Source organism: Cinclus cinclus, chromosome 16 (assembly GCF_963662255.1).
Source record: "Cinclus cinclus chromosome 16, bCinCin1.1, whole genome shotgun sequence".
Taxonomy (NCBI): domain Eukaryota; kingdom Metazoa; phylum Chordata; class Aves; order Passeriformes; family Cinclidae; genus Cinclus; species Cinclus cinclus.
The window spans coordinates 3,652,284-3,671,490 of NC_085061.1; the positions used below are offsets into that span (position 1 = coordinate 3,652,284).

General features: G+C 47.8%; 1 protein-coding gene across 2 annotated transcripts; it reads right to left on the minus strand.

Annotated features, from left to right (window-relative positions):
- Positions 1–3,793: 3,793 nt before the first annotated feature.
- Positions 3,794–14,856, minus strand: LOC134050366 (cytochrome P450 3A12-like). Of its 2 annotated transcripts, XM_062503382.1 has the most exons (13): positions 14,786–14,856; positions 13,893–13,986; positions 12,804–12,856; positions 11,602–11,701; positions 11,094–11,207; positions 10,423–10,511; positions 9,676–9,824; positions 9,065–9,192; positions 8,675–8,759; positions 7,872–8,032; positions 7,472–7,698; positions 5,847–6,009; positions 3,794–3,911 (listed from the first exon to the last, which is right to left on the minus strand). In XM_062503382.1, exons 1-13 carry the CDS (start codon positions 14,854–14,856, stop codon positions 3,816–3,818), a joined length of 1,530 nt encoding a protein of 509 aa, XP_062359366.1. In that variant the 3' UTR covers positions 3,794–3,815. The 2 variants fall into 2 exon arrangements, with proteins under 2 accessions (XP_062359366.1, XP_062359365.1); XM_062503381.1 differs by lacking the exon at positions 3,794–3,911 and having other exon boundaries at positions 5,535–6,009.
- Positions 14,857–19,207: the final 4,351 nt, after the last annotated feature.

Consider the following 19,207-nt stretch of genomic DNA (forward strand, 5'->3'; position numbering starts at 1 on the left):
AGCCTGCAGTATGTCGAGTGTCCAGATGCTGGAGAACGTGCGCTGGAGGGATGAGAGGGGTAAAGACGGGTCCTCCCCCTGCTCTGCTGTGGCCTTTGGCTCTGGTGATGGCTGCTGCAGGCACCTGTGGGACTGAGGAGATGCAAGATGAGGGTTGAAATTTGGGGGATGGGGTGACAAAAAGGATTATCCCCACCTGGTCCTTCCCACAGCACCCCCTTCTCCTGCCATCCTCCTCCTTCTCCACATCGGTGGGTTCCTCTTCAAGGCCCTTTGCATTTTGCCTTGCAGGACACCAGCCCGCCCTGCACCATCTCGTTTTAGAGAAACAAGAGCTGCCAAAACTTACCTGCCTGTTTTAGGAGCCCTTGTTAGGCCCTTGTTCCATCAACCTGTCAGCTAACTACCAGCACTCATAACCCTTTGATAATCTATCTGCTGAAGTGCTTTGGCTTGCAATCTTCACACTAAAACAAGAGCTCAGGACCAAAGTTGCTGGAGGAAAAAATCACTGCTTCCTGACCTTTGGGCAGACTCTGTGGGCTGATTATCTCATCGATTTTAACCGAATTGAGCATTCAGTACGGGTGTCTGGAGGCCTGTCTCTCCTCAGCAGCGGGTACAGTACAGCACCAGCAGCAATAATACAGACAACCTCTATGCAAGCCGGGGTCAGGGGCAGGAAAGCTCCAGGTTTCTTGTAAATTGTGGCAGGCATGATTAGTCCACCTGGGCCTGGCCTGGGAGCACTGGAGCACACGGGGAGCCCGTGGTGAGAGCACTTCAGAGGGGGAGCAGCCTGTGAAGTGCAAATGGGTGCTCTCGCTTGGAAGGAGACAAAACAACTGAAGCAGAAATAAGTGAGACCAGATTGGAGTGATGCCACTTGAGGGGGGACTGTTCTTCCAGAAGGAGCTGGTGCTGAGCTGGAGCCTGTTTTCTCTGGGAAGCAGGGCTGTGCTAAAGGAGGAGGATTTGCAGAGCAGAGGAGTTCACACTGAGGGCCCCATAGTCATCCTGCATGGTTTTAGGGGGAGTGGAGGACTTACTTCAAGCTGTCAGCAGCTGGAGTGTATTACAGGAGCTCCTGAAACAATTCTACTTCAGTTTCCATAAGAAAAACCCATTTGCTCGCTCTGGGATCTTGCTGGAATCTGAATCAAAACATGGTATAAGGTGGACACACATCAAATTTCACTATTGCCTAAGTGCATATTTTAAAAAAAATTATAGGACCAGGAAAACTGAGGCATAGGGCTGTGGAAGAGCACAGCTCCATTTTCCCTGGATATGGGCGAGTGGTGCTTGCATGTTACTTCTGGAAATCAGGCCAGGATGGGTTGACACCAAACATCTCCCATACAGTTTCTCAGTCTGGAATAAACCCAAGCAACAGCATCCCAGGTACTGAACGTGCTGGAAAACTCAGCATCCAAGCATTTCCCCAATGCAAGATCCCACCCAAACTACTCCCCAAGCCAAATCTGCTGGCAAACCTCCCTCTAGGGAGGGAGGGAAGCCATACAGACTTGGGAACCCATACAGACTTGTGCTTCCTGCTCTTAAGCACAAAATTCAGCAAAACAAAGATGAGATGTGACAGAACTCTGGTTTTGACCCTTTGGAGAAGCCTGCCAGGTGCTAGGGCGTGAGGCAGAGCTGTATCCATCTCTCTGCAGGTACAGCAGCACTCCCAGTCCAGCTCTGCTCCTCCACTCCCTTGGTACAGGGTGCAGCAGATGAAGATGCCTTTGAACAGACACGAGAGGGGCTGAAACCCTTTGACACGTCCAAGTGAACTGTGTATTTCCAAAATGTTAAGCAGCTTTGTGAGAGAGATTATCCTGAAGGATGTTTTGCCGTAGTGTTGACAGTTCTGTGTGAGTGATTAATTCCAACATGGGCATGGGGTGAGAAGGCAAAACCCTTTCCTCACTGCCACCAGGCAAGCTCCGGCCTTTGCCCCAGCAAGGCCATTAATTCATCCGTGTGACACTGCAGGTGACTTTATCACCCTCATCTTCTTGGTCACTTCTCAAGGCAGAGACCTGAGGATTTTCCATGCCCTTTTTTACTACTGTGATGGTACAGGCACTTTTCAGCTGTTTGTCCTCCAGGGGTCTAACTGCCTGTATATTTAGTCCACGTGCTGTCACAAACACCCTGCCTTGACTTTGGAAAAAGAGGACAGCAACAGCTGAAAACAAAGATGGATTGTCATTTTGGGACATTGGGGGCAGGAGGGAGTTGCAGTGCTGCAGGTGACGAGGGCAGAAGGGCAAGCCATGGCTGCCTGAACTGCTGGGAATTTTCTAACCCTCTCACCCAGCTCTTTGATGACTCTCTAGAGAAGCAGCCTCATTCCTCCCCTACACTTCCAGTCAAGGGTGTCTTTCACTGGGGAATTTAATTTGCTGCAGAAAGGTTATTATATCCCTTCTGAGGTTTCCTACTCAATTCCTAAAAAATATAGAAAATAAGTATGGAAAGAATATATAATAACATAAGTATAATCTAGCTACCTCTATATAAAAGAAATATAAAAACTGCTGTGTAGTGAATAAAGTTCCTTTTGCAGTAGGAATCACTTCACACCCTCAATGACTGCTCAGCTGGTCCTTTTGGGCTGCTGTACCTTCAACTCTGCACTTCCAGGAGCAGCTCTTAGGATTTATGGTACCCACAGGGATGCATCCAGGATAAAAAGAGTTTTCACCTGGCCACAGGCTTATGAGATCTACAGACTGAGTCAATTGTGTATGGAGAAAGCAAGGCAGCAGAGACTGGCATCAACTGGGCACAGAAGAGACAAGTGAACTTTTTATTGCAGTTAGTATTCCAGCAGCAGTTTTTTGAGGAATAATATGCAAGTCTGATCTGTACAAAAATTATAAAGTTTGGCAAGATTCTGAAGCTCTCAATAGGCAAAGGCACCTTTCTTCCAGACAGGATTGCCCAGGATATCTGAAGGCTCTCAGTGCTGTACCCTGCATAACTATTAATTTAGTTAAGTTGGCCTTACAGTGGCCTAATATAAATCAGACTAAAAGGTGTCATGATAGCAGTATGGATGGTGCCTGTGTTGACAATCCCTCCCACGGCAGGTGGCTGCATGCCCATGATAAAATAAGCAAACAATCAGGACACACGTGTGGGACACTTCTCTCCCACTCTGCACATCTCCAGTTCTTAGGGGTAACTGCTTCTCTCTGGGCTCCTCCAGTTAACTTATCTGCACTTGGAATCACACAAAAGCCATCTAAATTCATACCAAAATCTAAATAAATCAGCATCAGAAAATCTGCTGCAGGCATTCAGTCCTGTAAGGACATGACCATTTTAACACTTGTCAGGGTCACAGCACAGAGCTGAGGAAACAGCCCTGGACAACTCTGCATTCCCAGGAGAATAAAACAAGAAGACAGAGAGTCACCCAGCAGGCAGTGGGAACAAGGAGCAATGGCAGCATTACTTAACTATGTGCAATTTGCTCTCCCCATCTTGATTTAAATTACACTGCCAGAAGAGACTGACAGTGTCTGGAATCAAATTGCTTAGAAAAGTGCCTCTTCAGAGAGAGAAAAAAAATGCCCAAATAACTTGAGTGCAAATGGTCTTGCAAAATATCTATTGTGATTGGGGACAGCAGGACCTGGGGCTCATGCTCATTAGGATAATGCTCATGTAACTGTGCTGGGCCAAACCCCCATGAAATGGGGAGGTCTGCCCCCCTGACATTCCATTAACCTGGTCTCCTCTCAAGAGCTGGAGGAGGCACCATTACATAAGAGTCTCTTGCTCTGTTCCTGCTTCCTTCACTTCTTCAGATCAGACTGGGCTCTGGGGACCATCTTCAGGACAATGGGCTTCTTTGGCTGCAAAAAACCTTTTGAGTCCAGCACCAGTGGGATCTTGAATAGGAGGAAAAAAACAATGGAACAGCCATGTCAGCTGGGAGAAAGGACAGACAGGACAACAGGAGCCCTACAGCTCACACACATCCCAGCTACCACTTATTTTCAATGCATGTCTCAGCTCACAGGTGTACTTAACAGCAGGACCATCACTATAGCTCATGCAAAGCAGCCACCAGCAGGTGTTTAACAGCCCTTGGCCCTTGGATAAACTGGTTGGTGGGTTCTGGCTTTCACGTGGTGTGATACAAAGAGCTCAGTACACTGATCAAGGGAAGAGCAGCCAAACCCCACCCAGGGTGCTGCAGCTAAATGGGGGCATGCAGTGCCATTTTGTTTAATGCAGAAGTGTGTCAGTACTAAGGGCAGCTAGATCATAATGGGAGCTGGAGGAACAATAAGCTCTCCAGGAAGAGCAGAACTAAAAATCGCTGCTCAGACCCAGTAGCAAAGCAAAAGCATCCTCAACATAAAATGTTTCCATGGGGTAGGCTGGGACTCTCATTAGAAACAAGGCTTAAAGCTGGTGTTGGAGGGAGTCAGCTTGCAGGGGAGGGAAGTGTGTTTTAAGTCTCCCCCACCAATGGATGCAACTCATATCCCAGCTCCCTCTCTCCCCAGCAGGACTACGGTGACACTTCCCCAGCCCAACAGGCCACATTCACCTCCCAAATCCCTGTAAGCTTTGTTTCAGGAAATTTAAGTAACATGGCTCAGAGCCCAGTGTGCCATCAGTGGAGCAGTGAGAGGAGGCTGCAGCTTCCATATACATGTTCCAAAGAGATGTTCCAGCATGAAATTTTCCCTCCCACTCTGATCTGATGCACATGTCACCTTCTGTAGAAAAAAGGGCTGAAAGAGCCCCATAAACCTATGGGCACCAATAATACAATACATATTTAACTTGTCTCCTTTTAATTAAAGGCAGTTATAAAAAGAATCAATTTTATGGATTGCAGAGGACTAGAAAAATGTCATTAGACTTGGGGGAGGGTGGATAGGTCACTGCATTGTTAATGGACTATTACAGTCTTTCACCTCCAGGTTACTAGTTGAGCTGCAATCTGAATCTGCAGAGATTCCAGCTGAGCACCGTGCCAAGTAATAATTTAATAAGGACTTTTCTGTTTCTTACAACAAACGTCCTTTGAGTGACTTGTTGCCCCCTCTGCTCTGATTTCCCTAGCTCTCCTCACCAACAGAATGTAATAACGGCCCAGCCTTTTGCAGCAGTGAGTGCAGGGAGCTGTATCAGGTGAAAACACCACAGTGCTGCCTGCCTGAGGCACAGGAGCTGCCATGCTCTTAGCAGGGCTGGACTGACACATCATTTCCAACAGCTCCTGCATTTATTTCATGTCAAACACTCCCACCCTGCAAGGCCCATCCCATCAGTACTGTATGCAGCATTCACTGACATCCTGGACAAAACCAAAGCCTGGTGGGATCCTGCATAGCCCCAAAGGAGAGGGTCACCAATACAAACTTAACCCAGACTGTGCTTGCTTGAAAATTGCTACCCTTTAGGGCTCGTAAGAGATTAATTTTGTCTTGGGATGCCCCACAGAGAACAGCCATGTTTGTGTTGCAGAACACAGCTTTGGCACAGGCTGGGGCATATTCCTTTCCTGCTCTCTGGAGCAGGGTCTTTCCTAAGCTGGGTCAAAGAGACCAACGGTGCACTGTAGGGGAGAGCACCCCACAATTTAGGTGCACCCAAAGACAGGCACAGGACCTCAGGGATTTCAGCCTAAACATCCCACTAACATTAAATATGCTTCTGTAGAGGCTTTTTTAAAAAAGCGTAAGTAACTTGCAGTGAGGCCCTTAAAATTAACTGAAGATATTTAAACAGTTATTCCCATGCAACAGTAGGACCATCTCAAAGGGAGTAGGGGGCAGATAATGACACACATCACCCCACATCCTCACCGGTGTGTCTTTGCAGGGTCTGAATGAGAAGTTCTGCAACAGGACAACCACAGCCACTTTCACAATGAGGAGAGCAAACCTCATCCCTATGCAGTTCCTGGGGCCAGCCCCGAATGGCAGGAAGGTATAGGGGTCAATACCCTCTTTGTTCTCTTTACTAAACCTGGTTATAACAAAAAAAAAAAAAAAAAAAAAAAAAAAAACAACCACACCAAGTTAGCAAGAGCCACTCTGTTCCAGGATGTGTCAGCTTCCAAATCTGAAGCGATGAGGGGTCTGGGAATGGAAAAGCTTTTTGTGTTTCTGTGCGTATTAGAAGCTAAGTCCCTTATTTCTGTCTCAATAGACACGTTATGCCTCTGCTTTCATCCTACTGTTCAGATTTGGCTGTGCAAATCCAGGTGCATTGGCTGTCTTGGGAATACCTGAAATACGCTAATGGATTTCCTAACTATTCTTTTCTCAGAACTACCTCTCAGCTCCAAAACTGAAGCCAGAATTCAAACCCTAAACCACACAGGTCTACAGCTCCACAGCTTCCCCGTAGATCAAAGGACCGAGTGAGCACAAAGATGTTCTCCCCCTGTGTGACTAAAGACAGGGTTGCTTTTGAGACATACCAGCCCCATTCCTTGCCTCATCATGAAAAACAGGGAAGAACAATCAGCTTCACAGAGAAATTTGCCACTGAGCATTTTCAGTAATACTTCTTAGTGATCAGTTGGTTTTCATGTCAGAAAGCTTTTCATTCCCAGTGCACGAGGTACAAACCTCAGCCATGCTAAGTCAGAAGTGAAGTACCTCACTACTGAGACAGCAGCACGTATCTCTGATGAACTCCCAGCAAGCAAGGCAAGTGAGCCCTAAAGAGCTCCTGACCAGCTAACCCATACCCAGTTTGACAACTGGAATAAGGATGTGAGTACTGGAGTAACTGGTGTAGCCTGGTCCATTGCCAGAGTACTCCCATTTGATTCCTTTTGAATCTAACACAAGGTGACCACTGGCTCTACAGTTGCTTCTGTCTGGTACCACTACCGTGTTTTGTCTCAAAGGTCACCACATCCCCACATCAGTATTAATTTTCAGGGGTATTTCAGCTCCTGGTGCAAGGGCAGAGGTCTGATCCTGCTCTCTCTTGACCAAGCCTCAATGTCTTGGTGGCTACCTGAAGACTACCACGTTCATGGTATCCCAGGTCTGCCCTGGGCTATTGCTTTATTTTGCAGGGTCTGACAGAGCTCCTAAGCAAAGATTGTTTCGTAACTTGAGTTAAAATTTGAGTTTTATTTTCTACCCATCTTTGCCCTTCCACTGCTGATTTGCAGGGCATTGTGCCAGTCACCCAATGGCTCTTGCTTTAATATCTGGCCATAAACCCCTCAGTGTTACAGCTGCTGGGAGCTGCTCTCACTGTTGCTGCCTTCAATGCAGTTAATTAAATTCCATGCACAGTTTATGGATGTAGATCATAAAAATCCCCTCACGGTAATGCTGGGACTAGATGTCAGACAATGATAAATGTCTAATTTAAATGTTATAATCACAAATTCCCCACTTTTGCTGCCATCCCCACTCCCAGGGCTGAGGTTGAGCACGCAGCTATTCCCCCACATGGCCCTCACCTCTCAGGCCTGAACTCATCCGGCTCTGGCCAGTACTGCGGGTCGCGGTGCAGCACGAAGGCTGGGATCAGGACCACCATTCCCTCTGGAATAATCACTCCACTGAGCTCCACAGTCTTCTTGCAGACCCTCTCGAGCCGGCCCCCGGCAGGGTAGAGCCGGATGGATTCGTTCACCACCATATCCAAGTACTCCATCTGAGTGATTGTGCTGTACGTGGGAGCAGCCTGGGAGAGGAATGGGGGGACTGAGAACACAGCACTGCAACTGCTACCCCTACAGCCCCCCAGTGCTTCCAGGAAAGGGGGAATCTCAGTGCCAGCACCTCTGCCACTCTGTTTCCAGCCTGGGTTTGCAAGGCTGGTGGGAACAAGCTCAGCATCTTCCCCCCCTCCTTTACCTTGTTGGGCAGGTGTGTATCGATCTCATCCTGGAGTCGCTGCTGCACATCAGGGTGGGTGGCCAGGTTGTAGGCTATGTAGCTGAGGGTGGAGCTGGTGGTCTCATAACCAGCAAAGACAAAGATAAGAGCCTGGGCCAGAACCTCCTCATCACTTAATGCTGAAAAAAGGCATAGAAGCACATACAAGAAGCTGAAAATTACGGTAATTAACCCTTGGGAATTTAGGATCCCAGTCATCAGCCTAGGTGATGCTACTCCTAGCTACGTAACAGTTGGTAAAGGAAACATCCAGCTTACCCTCTGGTACCACAAAGGGGTGCAGGATGCAGTGCAGTGTGTCCTACAAATACCCTGTCCTGCACCTCAAAAGTTTAAAAGGATCTTGCCTTGAGTTGACAGACCAGGACCATGCCTTGGCTGAGCTTTTATCTTCTTACAGTTTATCTAGGACAGGGAACAGAGATGAGCTCACAGGTGAGCAAGGCAGACACAGCATTTGTGCTTTGTGTGCTTTTTGATCTACAGCCAACATTACTGGCCTTCACAGACAGCAAAGTAAGAAATGGGGGTAAGGAGATACTGTTTTTGCTCTTTGTTGCACAAACACACCTCAGAAGTTATCCCAGGAAATGAGATATAATAAAAGTATGGCTGACCAGTGATAAATATCATTATGGCCCCACTGCTGAGACCTTAAATCTTTCATGGGATTAACAACTAAAATCCTCTCCCTACTTCCCTTTTAAATAGATAAGGAACTACTGCTTTCTGCTGAGAGGAGGACACATGTCCAGACATACTTTTGTCCAAGTTGGTCTCAGCAGACTTGGAGCCATCATGTGAGTTCTGTGATTCAATCATGAGCTGCAGGAAATCCACCCGGTTCTGGGGAGAAACAGAGGCAGAGAAGATGTGGGTGGGGAGGAGGCAAACCTGTCCAGCACAAGTCCCTTGCTGAGACACCTACTCCACTCACAGCTCATGGCTTCAGTACATGATGAGGTCTGGGTACAGACCCTCCAGGAACACAGATACTTTCTCCACTTGGACGCCCCGGCAGGGCATGGTTCTGGTTTTTCTCAGGTTTGGAGAGCAGGTGACACACCACAGCTTCTGAAGATGCCCCAGGCATCCTCCCATCCTCCTGCACTCAGCACTTTTCCTGAAGAGGTCACCTAGGCTAGACTCACCGTGCTGCTGCTCTTTTCCCGTTCCTTCTTCATTTTTGTGAAGACATTCTTGAAGAAGTCCATGACGTCTGAGGGTAACAGAGTCACCTTCATCCTTTCCAGCACAGGAATAACAAAGGGGAACAACACTAAAAAAAAAAAGAACAGACCAACACACTTGAGCTCAAAGGGGCCCTGAGAAAATCAAAAGTGGCACGAAGCATAGAAAGAAGCAGCACATCTGGACCTTGACCCTTTCTATTGCCTCCATCTCTCTTTACCTAACGATGGCTGGGATGTAACAGCACTTGAAAGCCTTCTCCATATGTTACTTTTTGACCACAATACCACACCAAGTGCAGCTCCCTGTGATAGAGCAGCTCTCCATCACATCTGCAAACATAGTCTCTCCTCATAGGAGGATGCTGCCAAGATTCACATGGGCTGTACAAATCCTGCCTGTGCTTTCCCTGGGGAAATATTTCTACAGATCTGAGACTGTAAATCCAAACCAGCAAAGTGTTGAGCATCTTCCATATGGCAAAAAGGACTCAAAGCTACTAAGGAAGCTACCAGAAAATGCAGCACCTCTGACATCGATTCAGGGCTGTGTAGGATGAGGTTTGTCATACCTAAGAGTAAGAAAACAGGACTTAGGAAACTGAATTGGAGAAATTTCTTAATGTTGGTGACAAAGGGGTCATTGGGGTTGTTCATGGAGTCAACATTGACACTGAAAGAAGTGCTGGTCACCACATCCATGCTGTAAGCTCCAAAAATGCTGAGTAGAGAAAAAAAGAGAGTGAATGAGACGAACCCAACCACAGCAGTAAATAAGAGCTCATCTAGGAACAATCCCTGCGAGAGGGAATATCTCTTAATGCACAGTCCTAACATAGTAGGTCTGTTCTTATCTGGCAGTAACCATAATTTTATTTTTGAAGTTTCCCCATTGAATTAATTCCCTCAACTTTTCTCAGCTTCAAAAACCTAAGATGTAGTTGGAAAGCACTGAACTGCAGCCTAGAGTAACAACTATATTCTGATTTTCATCTGCAAAAGAGATTGCAAAAATTACACCCAAAATACCATTATCTTGTGCAGCTTCTAGAAAAACTCTGGTAAATGCTTCCTACCTCAAAATGCATCTGCAGTAAAATTAAATGGACGAAGGGCACAGCTCTCCCATTTGAGCAGAGCACAGCATGCCCACTGCTGAGGAACATGCCATGCCCATGACTGCTGTGGACATTTTGTGGACTGTTGCCTCCACAGCTGAGAAGAGATCCATGCTGCAGCATGGAAAAGGCTCTCCTTGAACAGCCCCTTCCCCACACTGAATACAAACCCTTTCCTGTCAGCCCCACACAGCTACTCACTCCTTCGCAGTCACGAACTCATCATTAGCCACCTTCTTCTCAATGTTTTGCACTAATTTTTCACCATAGTGATTAATGATATGGAACATCTGAAATGCAAACCAAAGCAGAAAGCACTGTTGACTCTTTCCCTGCCACCAAACAAGGCTGGGCCACACTGCCATCTGCCACTTGCCACACCTGGCTTAGGGAGGAAGGGCAAGCAAAGGGATGGTCTCATTTTCAGTCCTCAGACATTACTTTTTCTCATTTAACATGTCTTAACCAAGAGATCATCTGACTAGGACTGAGCAAGGTTCCCCTTCAAAAATCTACACACAGCTCCCACTCCAACTGGGAGTGAGCATGGCTCCTGGGAGCATGGGAAACATGGCTCCTGGGATGCCTGGTGTGAGTGATGTGTTTAGCAGGATGAACATACACACCATAGGGCCACCAGGCTCAGCTTGCAATGCCTGGTGTGCTGTTTCATCCCCCAGCCCCTTCTCCTGACTCCCTCCCCAGGATGGCAGACAGACACTGCATTGCTGAACGGTACCAACAATGCAGGTGTTCATGGATGTGGTCCTGGCAAACAGGGCAACTTCTCTATTTGTGGGGAAGGTCTACACTCAGAAACAGCTCAGTTCTCCTCCAGCTATGGATGCAAAGTACCAGTGGCCTGTGCTTACCTCCTTCAGCTTCCCACTGGTGAAGGTTGGAGACAGCACTGTACGAATCCTTTTCCACTGCTCATCTTCAGCCACGTTGAGGGCCGACTCCAGGATCCCGTTCAGACGAAAGTTCTGCACAGGGGAACAGGAGACAGGTGAAGGTTTACAGCCCCCTTCCATGTGACAGAAATGCAAAGAAAAACCTTCCATGGAAAGTTGATTTCGCCCCTAAAGTCACATCAGTGCTACGTCAACCAGCAGACAACAGAAATGGAAACAAAAGTGTAAAAGTCATAAATTACATCAGTCCCTAGGGCACATCCAGGCTGATGGCCCAGTGTCCCAGCCAGAGTGGCCCCTACACCTCCCTAGCAGAGTTTTGATGTTGGTGCCATCAATAAACTGGGGCACATCAGACAACAAGTACATGCTGAAGGGCTGAGAGAAGAACTGAAACCAAGAAGAAACTCCTTTCTTGCTGCATGTGCTCTGTACTGGACAGCAAAGCATGGGACTAGGTACTTACCCGGCGATTAGTAAAAATGTCATTACACTCTTTCACCAGGATGTTTTTGATGAGGATGGGGTCCAAAACAGCCAGCACGGGCTGCCTGCCATCATAAAACCTAAGCCAAGAGAAACCCACAGTCGGTCCATCCTTCATGATCAACTGGAGCAAAAGCAGCCTGCTCCACCCATGGCCAGAGCCATGGCACAAAGGGTTTGGGTCCTGTGACAAAGCAGCTGGAAGGATGAGGCTGAAACTTGTTTATTACGTAGTAAAAGAGGAGAAAGGGAACAAAAGTGACAAACATGGGCAGCATAACCATTTCTAGCAATTACTGTGGTACTGAAGAGTTGCCAAAGCTGTGTGGGCTTAGATAAAAGGCAGTTTTTTGCTGCTATGTTGATCTCCTGCACTTGAGCTGCCTGAGCTGTTTCCACTACTGATGGCTGGAGACAAGAGATCCACACCAAAGAATCCACCTGTGGAGGAAAGAGATTTCCTGCCTGGCCTACAAGGTACTGAGAGGTGAAAAATTCATCTGTCTCCTCCATTTTCCAATCAACAGAGACAGAAAAACTTAAAAGTCATGGTGTGGGCTAAAGGGCAGGGAGCCCTGAGCCACAGCTGAGGGAAGCTGCCACCTTCAAGAAGCTTGTGAGCATTTAATCTTTTGAAAAAAATGCACCAGGTTTCATGAAGCCTCCCTGGACTTTTTTTGCAGAGCAATTTGGTTTTGGTTTGAGAGGCTCTCAGTACAAACATGCTAAGAGGCCCCTGCACAAAACAAGCACTATGCAGGGAGCAGGGAGGCAGGTTGAAAGGTAGCATGTGCTCCAGCTCTGGGAGAAGCAGGGAGCAAGATGAAAAACACCATGGCAGCCTGCAGCTTGCTTTCTGCTCCAGACACACAGAAGAGCAGCTTCAAAGGCAGGAGGCTCAGTTTGACACTAAGCAGTAGAGGTGATTTTCAAAGCTTATGCAAAAAAATGACCCCACAAACTGGCCATCACCATCCCAGCCCCATACCACACTGAAATCCCAGCAGGAGAAAAGCCCTGGAGAAATGGGTGGAGACTTTCCCAGTGGTAAATCTCCATTCTCCCAGGCTCTCACTGCTGAAATTACAGCACTGAGAAACATAACATCAATGTAACTTCCCCCATACTATTCTGAGGCTGTGGAGCACCCCAAACTGGGAGTTTTATTCGGCAGAAACTCACCCCCAGATTTTTCCATACTTTTCAAAGCATTTCTGATCAAAATTGTGGACTCCCTGGAAAAGAAGAAAGGAGAGAAGAACAGTTTGCCAGTGAAAAGTGATCAAAGACCACAGCTGGCAGCACAGTGCATCCCACAGCCCCATTTTAAGTGGCAGAGGTTGAAGTTGGGAGGTGCATGGTCCTCTTAAGCATCATGTAGGTGCTTAGGGGACATTTGCACTGGAGAGAAAAAAGAGAGCAGAGATTTTTTTTTTTTAACAAAAAGATACTTTCAACTTCTACCAGCCAACCTGATCTAAAAATGTAATGAAGACAAGGTATGACAGACTACAAAGTTTTAGTCAGCAGAGTTAAGAGGCAGAACTGGATCCCAGGGTGTCCTTTCACCTTCAGCTCAACAAGTTAGAGCTGCTGCTGCCTTGTCCTCATATGATCTTCCTCTGCAGCTACTGAACTGAACAGAGATTTTTGTTTCCATTAGGGTTTTAACTGATATTACATGTAATGATGAAACTTACAGGACACATAAGGCTCACTAAATCATTAGTAAGAGGCAACATGCATGATGTAAACCCTTGTTTACAAGCTACTGCCTTGTTACTTGATGAGGTTTGGTAGCTTGATAATGCTTTGAGTTTTATTTAAAAATGTATTTGTCTGGCTTAGTCTGAGGCTGGCCCAAGAGCAAGTGGTTAGATGAAGCATTTCTGGGGCTAATTTAGCCTCTTCATGTTGATGATAAAAAGGGCAAAGAAAAATACAGTTCCCAGAAAACAGCAGTCTTAGGAATCTTTCCAATACAATTTTTTTTTTCCCCCAACAGAACTTCCAAGCGCTCGAGAGCACGTAGAAACACAGGGAGAAACTAAAAATTTAAATTACAAAGTAGTTTTAAAATACAGCACACCTCATTCAGGTCAGCCTGAACTTTTATGTTCTCCATGTGACCAAAGAGCTTCCTACCTAAAACCAGAATTTTCATCTGACTGGATCAAAGACAACGGAAAGAGTTGCCCAAAGAATGGGGAAAACAGCACCAGCCACAAGGAGGATCTAAGGCACTATAGAGCAGCAGCTGCAGGTACTCACATGCCGGTACTCCAGGAAAGTTCCCACAAAAGGCAGAGGCCGTGGGCCAGGAATACCCAGCTTCTTGAAGGTCTGGTAGGGCCATATCCCATAGCTGCCAAGTAAAGAACATCTGAGAAGCACTTATGCAATGAAAAGAGAAGATACTTCTTCCTGATCACAGGGAACTGCTTAAATAAGTGGTTTCTGTCACTCAGGGAAAGCTGAAATTATGGACCAGCAGCAGCCCTGCTGAGGATACTCTGCCATAAATGCAGGATCACTTGGGGTACGTTTTGATGGAAGACGAGGGCTGGAAGGAGCTGCAGCTCAGCCTAAGCAAAGTTGCCCAGCTCAGACAACTCTGGCTCAGGTGACTCAGGAGAGATCTTGGAGTCGAGTTCTGAAGAGAGGCCTGCCCTTGTGTTTGTCTTTGCAAAGACCTCCCGCGATGTTCAGGTGGCACGGCAGGGACATAAATTACTACAGCAATATTAAGTTTTTGCCTTTATAGCTCGCAACAGCTCCCCTGAGCCACATAAGCCGAAGTTTGGCCAACAGAACTACTTAATCGGGGGGTTCAGCTCCAGCATTGCCCTGTGCTGCTCCCAGCAGGCACAGCCCAAGGACGCCACGGGCGCTGCTGTCTTTAAAGACCCGGACGTTACTCCTTCTTGTGAAAAGCTTAACAAAAAAAAATTTAAAAAAATCCATTTCCTTTAATTTCCCTCCCCGCCCAGCCCAGCTCGCTCCTTCCCGCTGGCAGGGGGGGCCCGCAGCCGCCCTGAGCAGCCCTGGCTGTGCCCTGAGGGCAGCGCGGGGGGCCCGGGCGGTTCCAGCGTTAATTCACTCCAACCCCGCTGACACCGGGCTCTTCTCCGGTCCGACCCCTTAGGACACCGGCCTCTACTTACAGGGCCACGAGGCACAGGCAGGCGATGAAGAGCAGCCAGGTGACAGGGGACAGGCTGGGCAGCAGATCCATGGTGCCCGCTGTCCGCCCGCCTCTGCCGCCGCCCTGGCCCCGGCCCGGGCCGTGCCCGCCATGACGTGAGGGAGGCGGCGCTTCCCCGCCCGCTCCGGCCCTCAGGGCCAGGCCCCGGGATCGTCCCCCGGGATCGAGGTGTCGGTCCCCGCTCCCCTGGGGCTGGAAATGGCTGAAAGAGTGGTTTGCGCAAATGAGCGGAGCAAAGGGCGGCAGCGCCCCGAGCTCCTCGTGCTGCCTCTGCAGGGACAAGGAGCTGCCCGTGTGTCCCGTCTGTCCCAGCTCCGCGGGCGTCCGTGCACGCACCTTCCCTTGTGCCTCTCTCAGTTCATGGGGCACGCCCTGTATCTTCTATCTCCTGTTATCTTCCCTCCTGTTACGGGTCCAGGAGGGAAGGGGCTGGTGGAGAGAGATTTGCACCAAACACCTCCCCAGGCTGAAAGGGCTCATTGCTCTCAGGCAGATCCTATGAAGGGTGCAATCCTGTGGCAGCATAACTTGCAGTCGCACCTGTTATAAATCAGAAACAAAAAGTCTCGATATTTAGCAAAATTGAGATTGCTTTATTTGATACAGACAGAGCAAGCAGCGCTGGGGAACGTGAGGGGTCACTGCCCACTCCACGCTCCGTCCAACCTTGGTTTGCAGCTCCTTTTTATAGTATGGGCTCTCGTTGTAATTTTTAACTTTGCCAGGTAAGCAGTGGTGGTCGAATAAACATCTGTGAAATCTTTGGACAATAGTTAGTCTCAAAGATAACCGGCAAAAGGCAGGAAGTCTGGTCTCTGTAGGTAGGCAGCATTGACCAAACGAAGGCAGGAAATCTGATTTTGCAAAATCTATCGGACTATCAGAAAGTCTAATTTTGCAAACTGGTAGTAGATACAACTTATTTAGCATAATGGGGGGATTTAAAACAGAATGATTCAATCATGTATTTTCCTCTATTTAATGTCCATGCTTCATTTCAGACCCTAGTATTCTGATTTATACAAACCCCAATACTTTTATGATTTACACACATCTTTTATCAATTATCGCACACCTGTGCTGGTGGAGCTTCTGCCTGGTTTGGTGACCTGGCAGCCTGAGGGAGCCACCAGGGCTGGGCTGTGTGTGCAGGAGCTGCCGTGAGCCAGCACTGCCCAGCTGTGTCACCTGGAGATGGATTCTCTCATCCCCTCTGCCCCGGCCGTTCTCTCTGCACTCAGGGTACACAAGATGATGACATTTGGCATTAGGAAGCTCAGTTTCCCCCTGGGAAATGGGGTTGGATGCTTTCCGTCAGAGAGATGGGAAGTGCATTACGTGTATGGGGACACAGTGGAGCTCTGGCCAGTTTAGTTCCAGCGTATGCAAACCCCCCGTGCTGCTGGGTGTGTGTGGGGATGGGTCAGGACGTGGTGTTCTTTGTCCCCATCACACTGGGAAGGACCACAAATCTGTTCCTCTGTCCAGTCCAGCACTGTCCCCTTCTTTGTGTTCCCTGAAGACACCAGTAGACTCACATGGACCCAGTCAAGGACCTACGTGCACATCACACTCACCTGCATCAGACATTGCTCCGCTGGCTTTGGCATGCTCAGCCTTAAGGAAACCCAAGTGCTTCTGCAATTACCTGCCAGTCAGATCTCATGTGCTTCTCCCTGCAGGCCAGCAGCGGATTTTGCCTCTGCCCAAACATTTCTTTTGCCTCATAAAACGCATGCAGCGTGTGCTGAGCTGCCAGTGGGTTCAGCAGTCATCTCCACACTTGGGCGGACAAGCTGAGCAGCAGCACTGCCAGTTTTGGTAGGTCAGTGTCTCAGACATCTCCAGCACTGCACAACCATGATGTACTCAATGATTCATGTAATCACTGGCTGGCAGTAATCAATTAACCATTTTGTGGAGACACATCCCTGATTCCTGCTTCTCCAGGCTGCTCTGAAGAGCTAAGCTGTAGCAGCGTGCTGTGACATCAACTTTATTCTCCTTTTTATGGGATCTGCCCTGTTAAAGACACCTTGAAGCAACTGTACTCAGGGAGCTGTCCTTTCTCTTGTATCCAAAGCTGGTTCTTCTCCTTGACAGTTCAGAATATCAGAATATTCCCATATCAGAAGGACATAAAGAACAGAAGTGAGAGGCAGGAGGAGAAACCAGGTGCTGGAGCAGCAACTCCCAGGCTGGGATTAGTTGCATTTCTTCCCTCACACAAATCTTTTGATTTTCCAATAATTTTTAACAGCTGTTGTGATTTCTCAGTGGGAAGTGAGCTTGTGGTTCAGTATTTTCTCCTCTCTCACACAGAAACTGAGGCAAAAATTTCAGAGAGGAACAAGGATGTTAGCTAGCCCCCAAAATATAGAAATAAATTGTGCAGCATCTTTGCATACAAGGAAATTACTAATTTGTCCAAAACAGGTTTGAGTGGGAGCAATATACTGATTTAGAGATATGGTTCCCTGTGTGTCTGGTGAACCTCTGCAAACTCCTTATTTATCTGACTTTTGGTTGGGTTTTTTTGCAGGTCTCTTGAAGTGCTGTGTCTCTCCATCTCCCCAGATTTGAGAAAATCATAGTTGACAAAATGTCCACCTCCCAGTCCAAATTGCTGCCATGACTCAGAACTGCAGGTGGGGCCATTCTGAGCACTCACTGTCAGATAATTTTATACCAATCACATGTATTAAAGCGATGCTTTTATCCTTATACAGCCCTTTAGACCAAATGTGGTGATATATTCTGTACTTACTGAGACTATTTTTCTAATGTGAATATCACTGAAATGGCACCCAGGAGGAATAAAGCAGAAGGAAAGGCTCTCCAGATCATTTTTCTTGCAACATTTAAAGGGGTTTAACATTGTGGGCAAGCAAATTGCTCAACAAGGCTGCAGGTGAGGGGCTGCTGTGGCATCCCAGCACCTTGTCTATGAGAATGGAAGAAAATTGCACAAGTTTGGGCTACACAACTCTTGTCTATCCAAGGCTGGCGATCCAGCAGAAACATCTTGATATGTTTTGTGGTATGAAAGGGGGGAGCGATGAGTGCTCCCCACTGCACTTGTGCAGTGGATCTGGTAAAACAAGTGAAAAATAGCAGCAGCAACAGCAGTCTGCAAGTTGACATCAGTGCTTCTTCTAATTCACTTCTTTCACAAAACTGTCACTTCCCCCCATCCCTTCCCGTTTTGGGTAATGACTTATTAATAGGAGATGTCTTCCAGAGAGCTGCTAAACCCCTCTGGTAGCAGCCACATCAATGCCAGTGACCTTTCTGATGTGCTGGTCTGCAGGCACAGTTATATATTAGAAGGCAGAGCTGGTTCACAGCCCCTGTGATGTTTCCAGGGTTAGAGACCTGTACCTATAAAGGACCCAGAGTGGTCCAAAAGGGATGTTCTCCTCTGGGTCATGAGCACATGTGGCCTCAGCCTCTCTGACACTGCCCTTCTTACTGACACCAACACAGTGCCATTGCTTTCCCCATTAATAACAAATCCCAAGGGCTCTGAAAAGGCTTGCTGGAGCCCTGGTGATGTACACAGTGCTATTAAAAGACTATTTATTCTTATGCCCTGGGGAGAGGAGGAGTAACTGAGTGTGACCCTCTTCCCCTACGGCAGGGTGTCTGTCCTGTGATGGTCCTGGGCAGCACTGAAGCCGTGGCCCTGGCCTCCCACACTTGTCCTTTGGCCACCACGTGATCCCTCACACTGCGGTGGTTCCTGGCATGTTTGTTCTTGCTGTGCCACCCCGGCAACAATCCCAGTTCAATATTAACTCACACATTATCTACCACTCCTCTTTGCAGTGGCACAGTTCTTTCATGCACTGGGTACTCTTCCTGTGTTTGTCAGCCACCCCAGAGCCCTTCTGCTGTGCCAACACCCTGCACTCTGAGCTGGGAGCGAAGAGGTGGCCAAGGAACTCAGGTATGTGGGAATCCAAAAGCCAATGGTCACCACAGCTAACGCTAACAGAAGGAGGCATAAACTGTGATGACTGGCTGTAGCCACCAGTAAAAATGAGACAATGGAGCTTAGACCAACTGTAGAGCAGCAACTGAACTGATGGGGCACAGAGGATGACATTAAACCTCATGCAGAACTTCAGTTGCCAAAAATTCAGAGAGAGAGGGAGAGAAACAAAAATTTTATCTAGAGTGTCCTCCCTAAAGGAGAGGGGATTTTACTACTCCTGCTTGGCAGGACTGAACGAGGCCAAGGGGAGAGAAGTCCTACAGGAGTGCAGAGCACTGGTGGAAGACCATCCCCAGGAGACAAACACTCTCCTGCATCTCAAGCTCTCTGTTAGACAGAATGAGACATTCTCTTGCAAATAAGATAATGCTTATTACCTTATTT

What these genes read in the sequence shown, in the direction of transcription:
- LOC134050366 (XM_062503381.1), bottom strand. Translation starts at nt 14,856, where the DNA reads ATGGATCTGCTGCCCAGCCTGTCCCCTGTCACCTGGCTGCTCTTCATC. An exon ending in TGCCTGTGCCTCGTGGCCCT is followed by an intron (nt 13,987 to 14,785) that starts GTAAGTAGAGGC and finishes TTTACTTGGCAG; the next exon opens with CTATGGGATATGGCCCTACC. An exon ending in GAGTTCGTGACTGCGAAGGA is followed by an intron (nt 9,825 to 10,422) that starts GTGAGTAGCTGT and finishes TTCTCTACTCAG; the next exon opens with CATTTTTGGAGCTTACAGCA.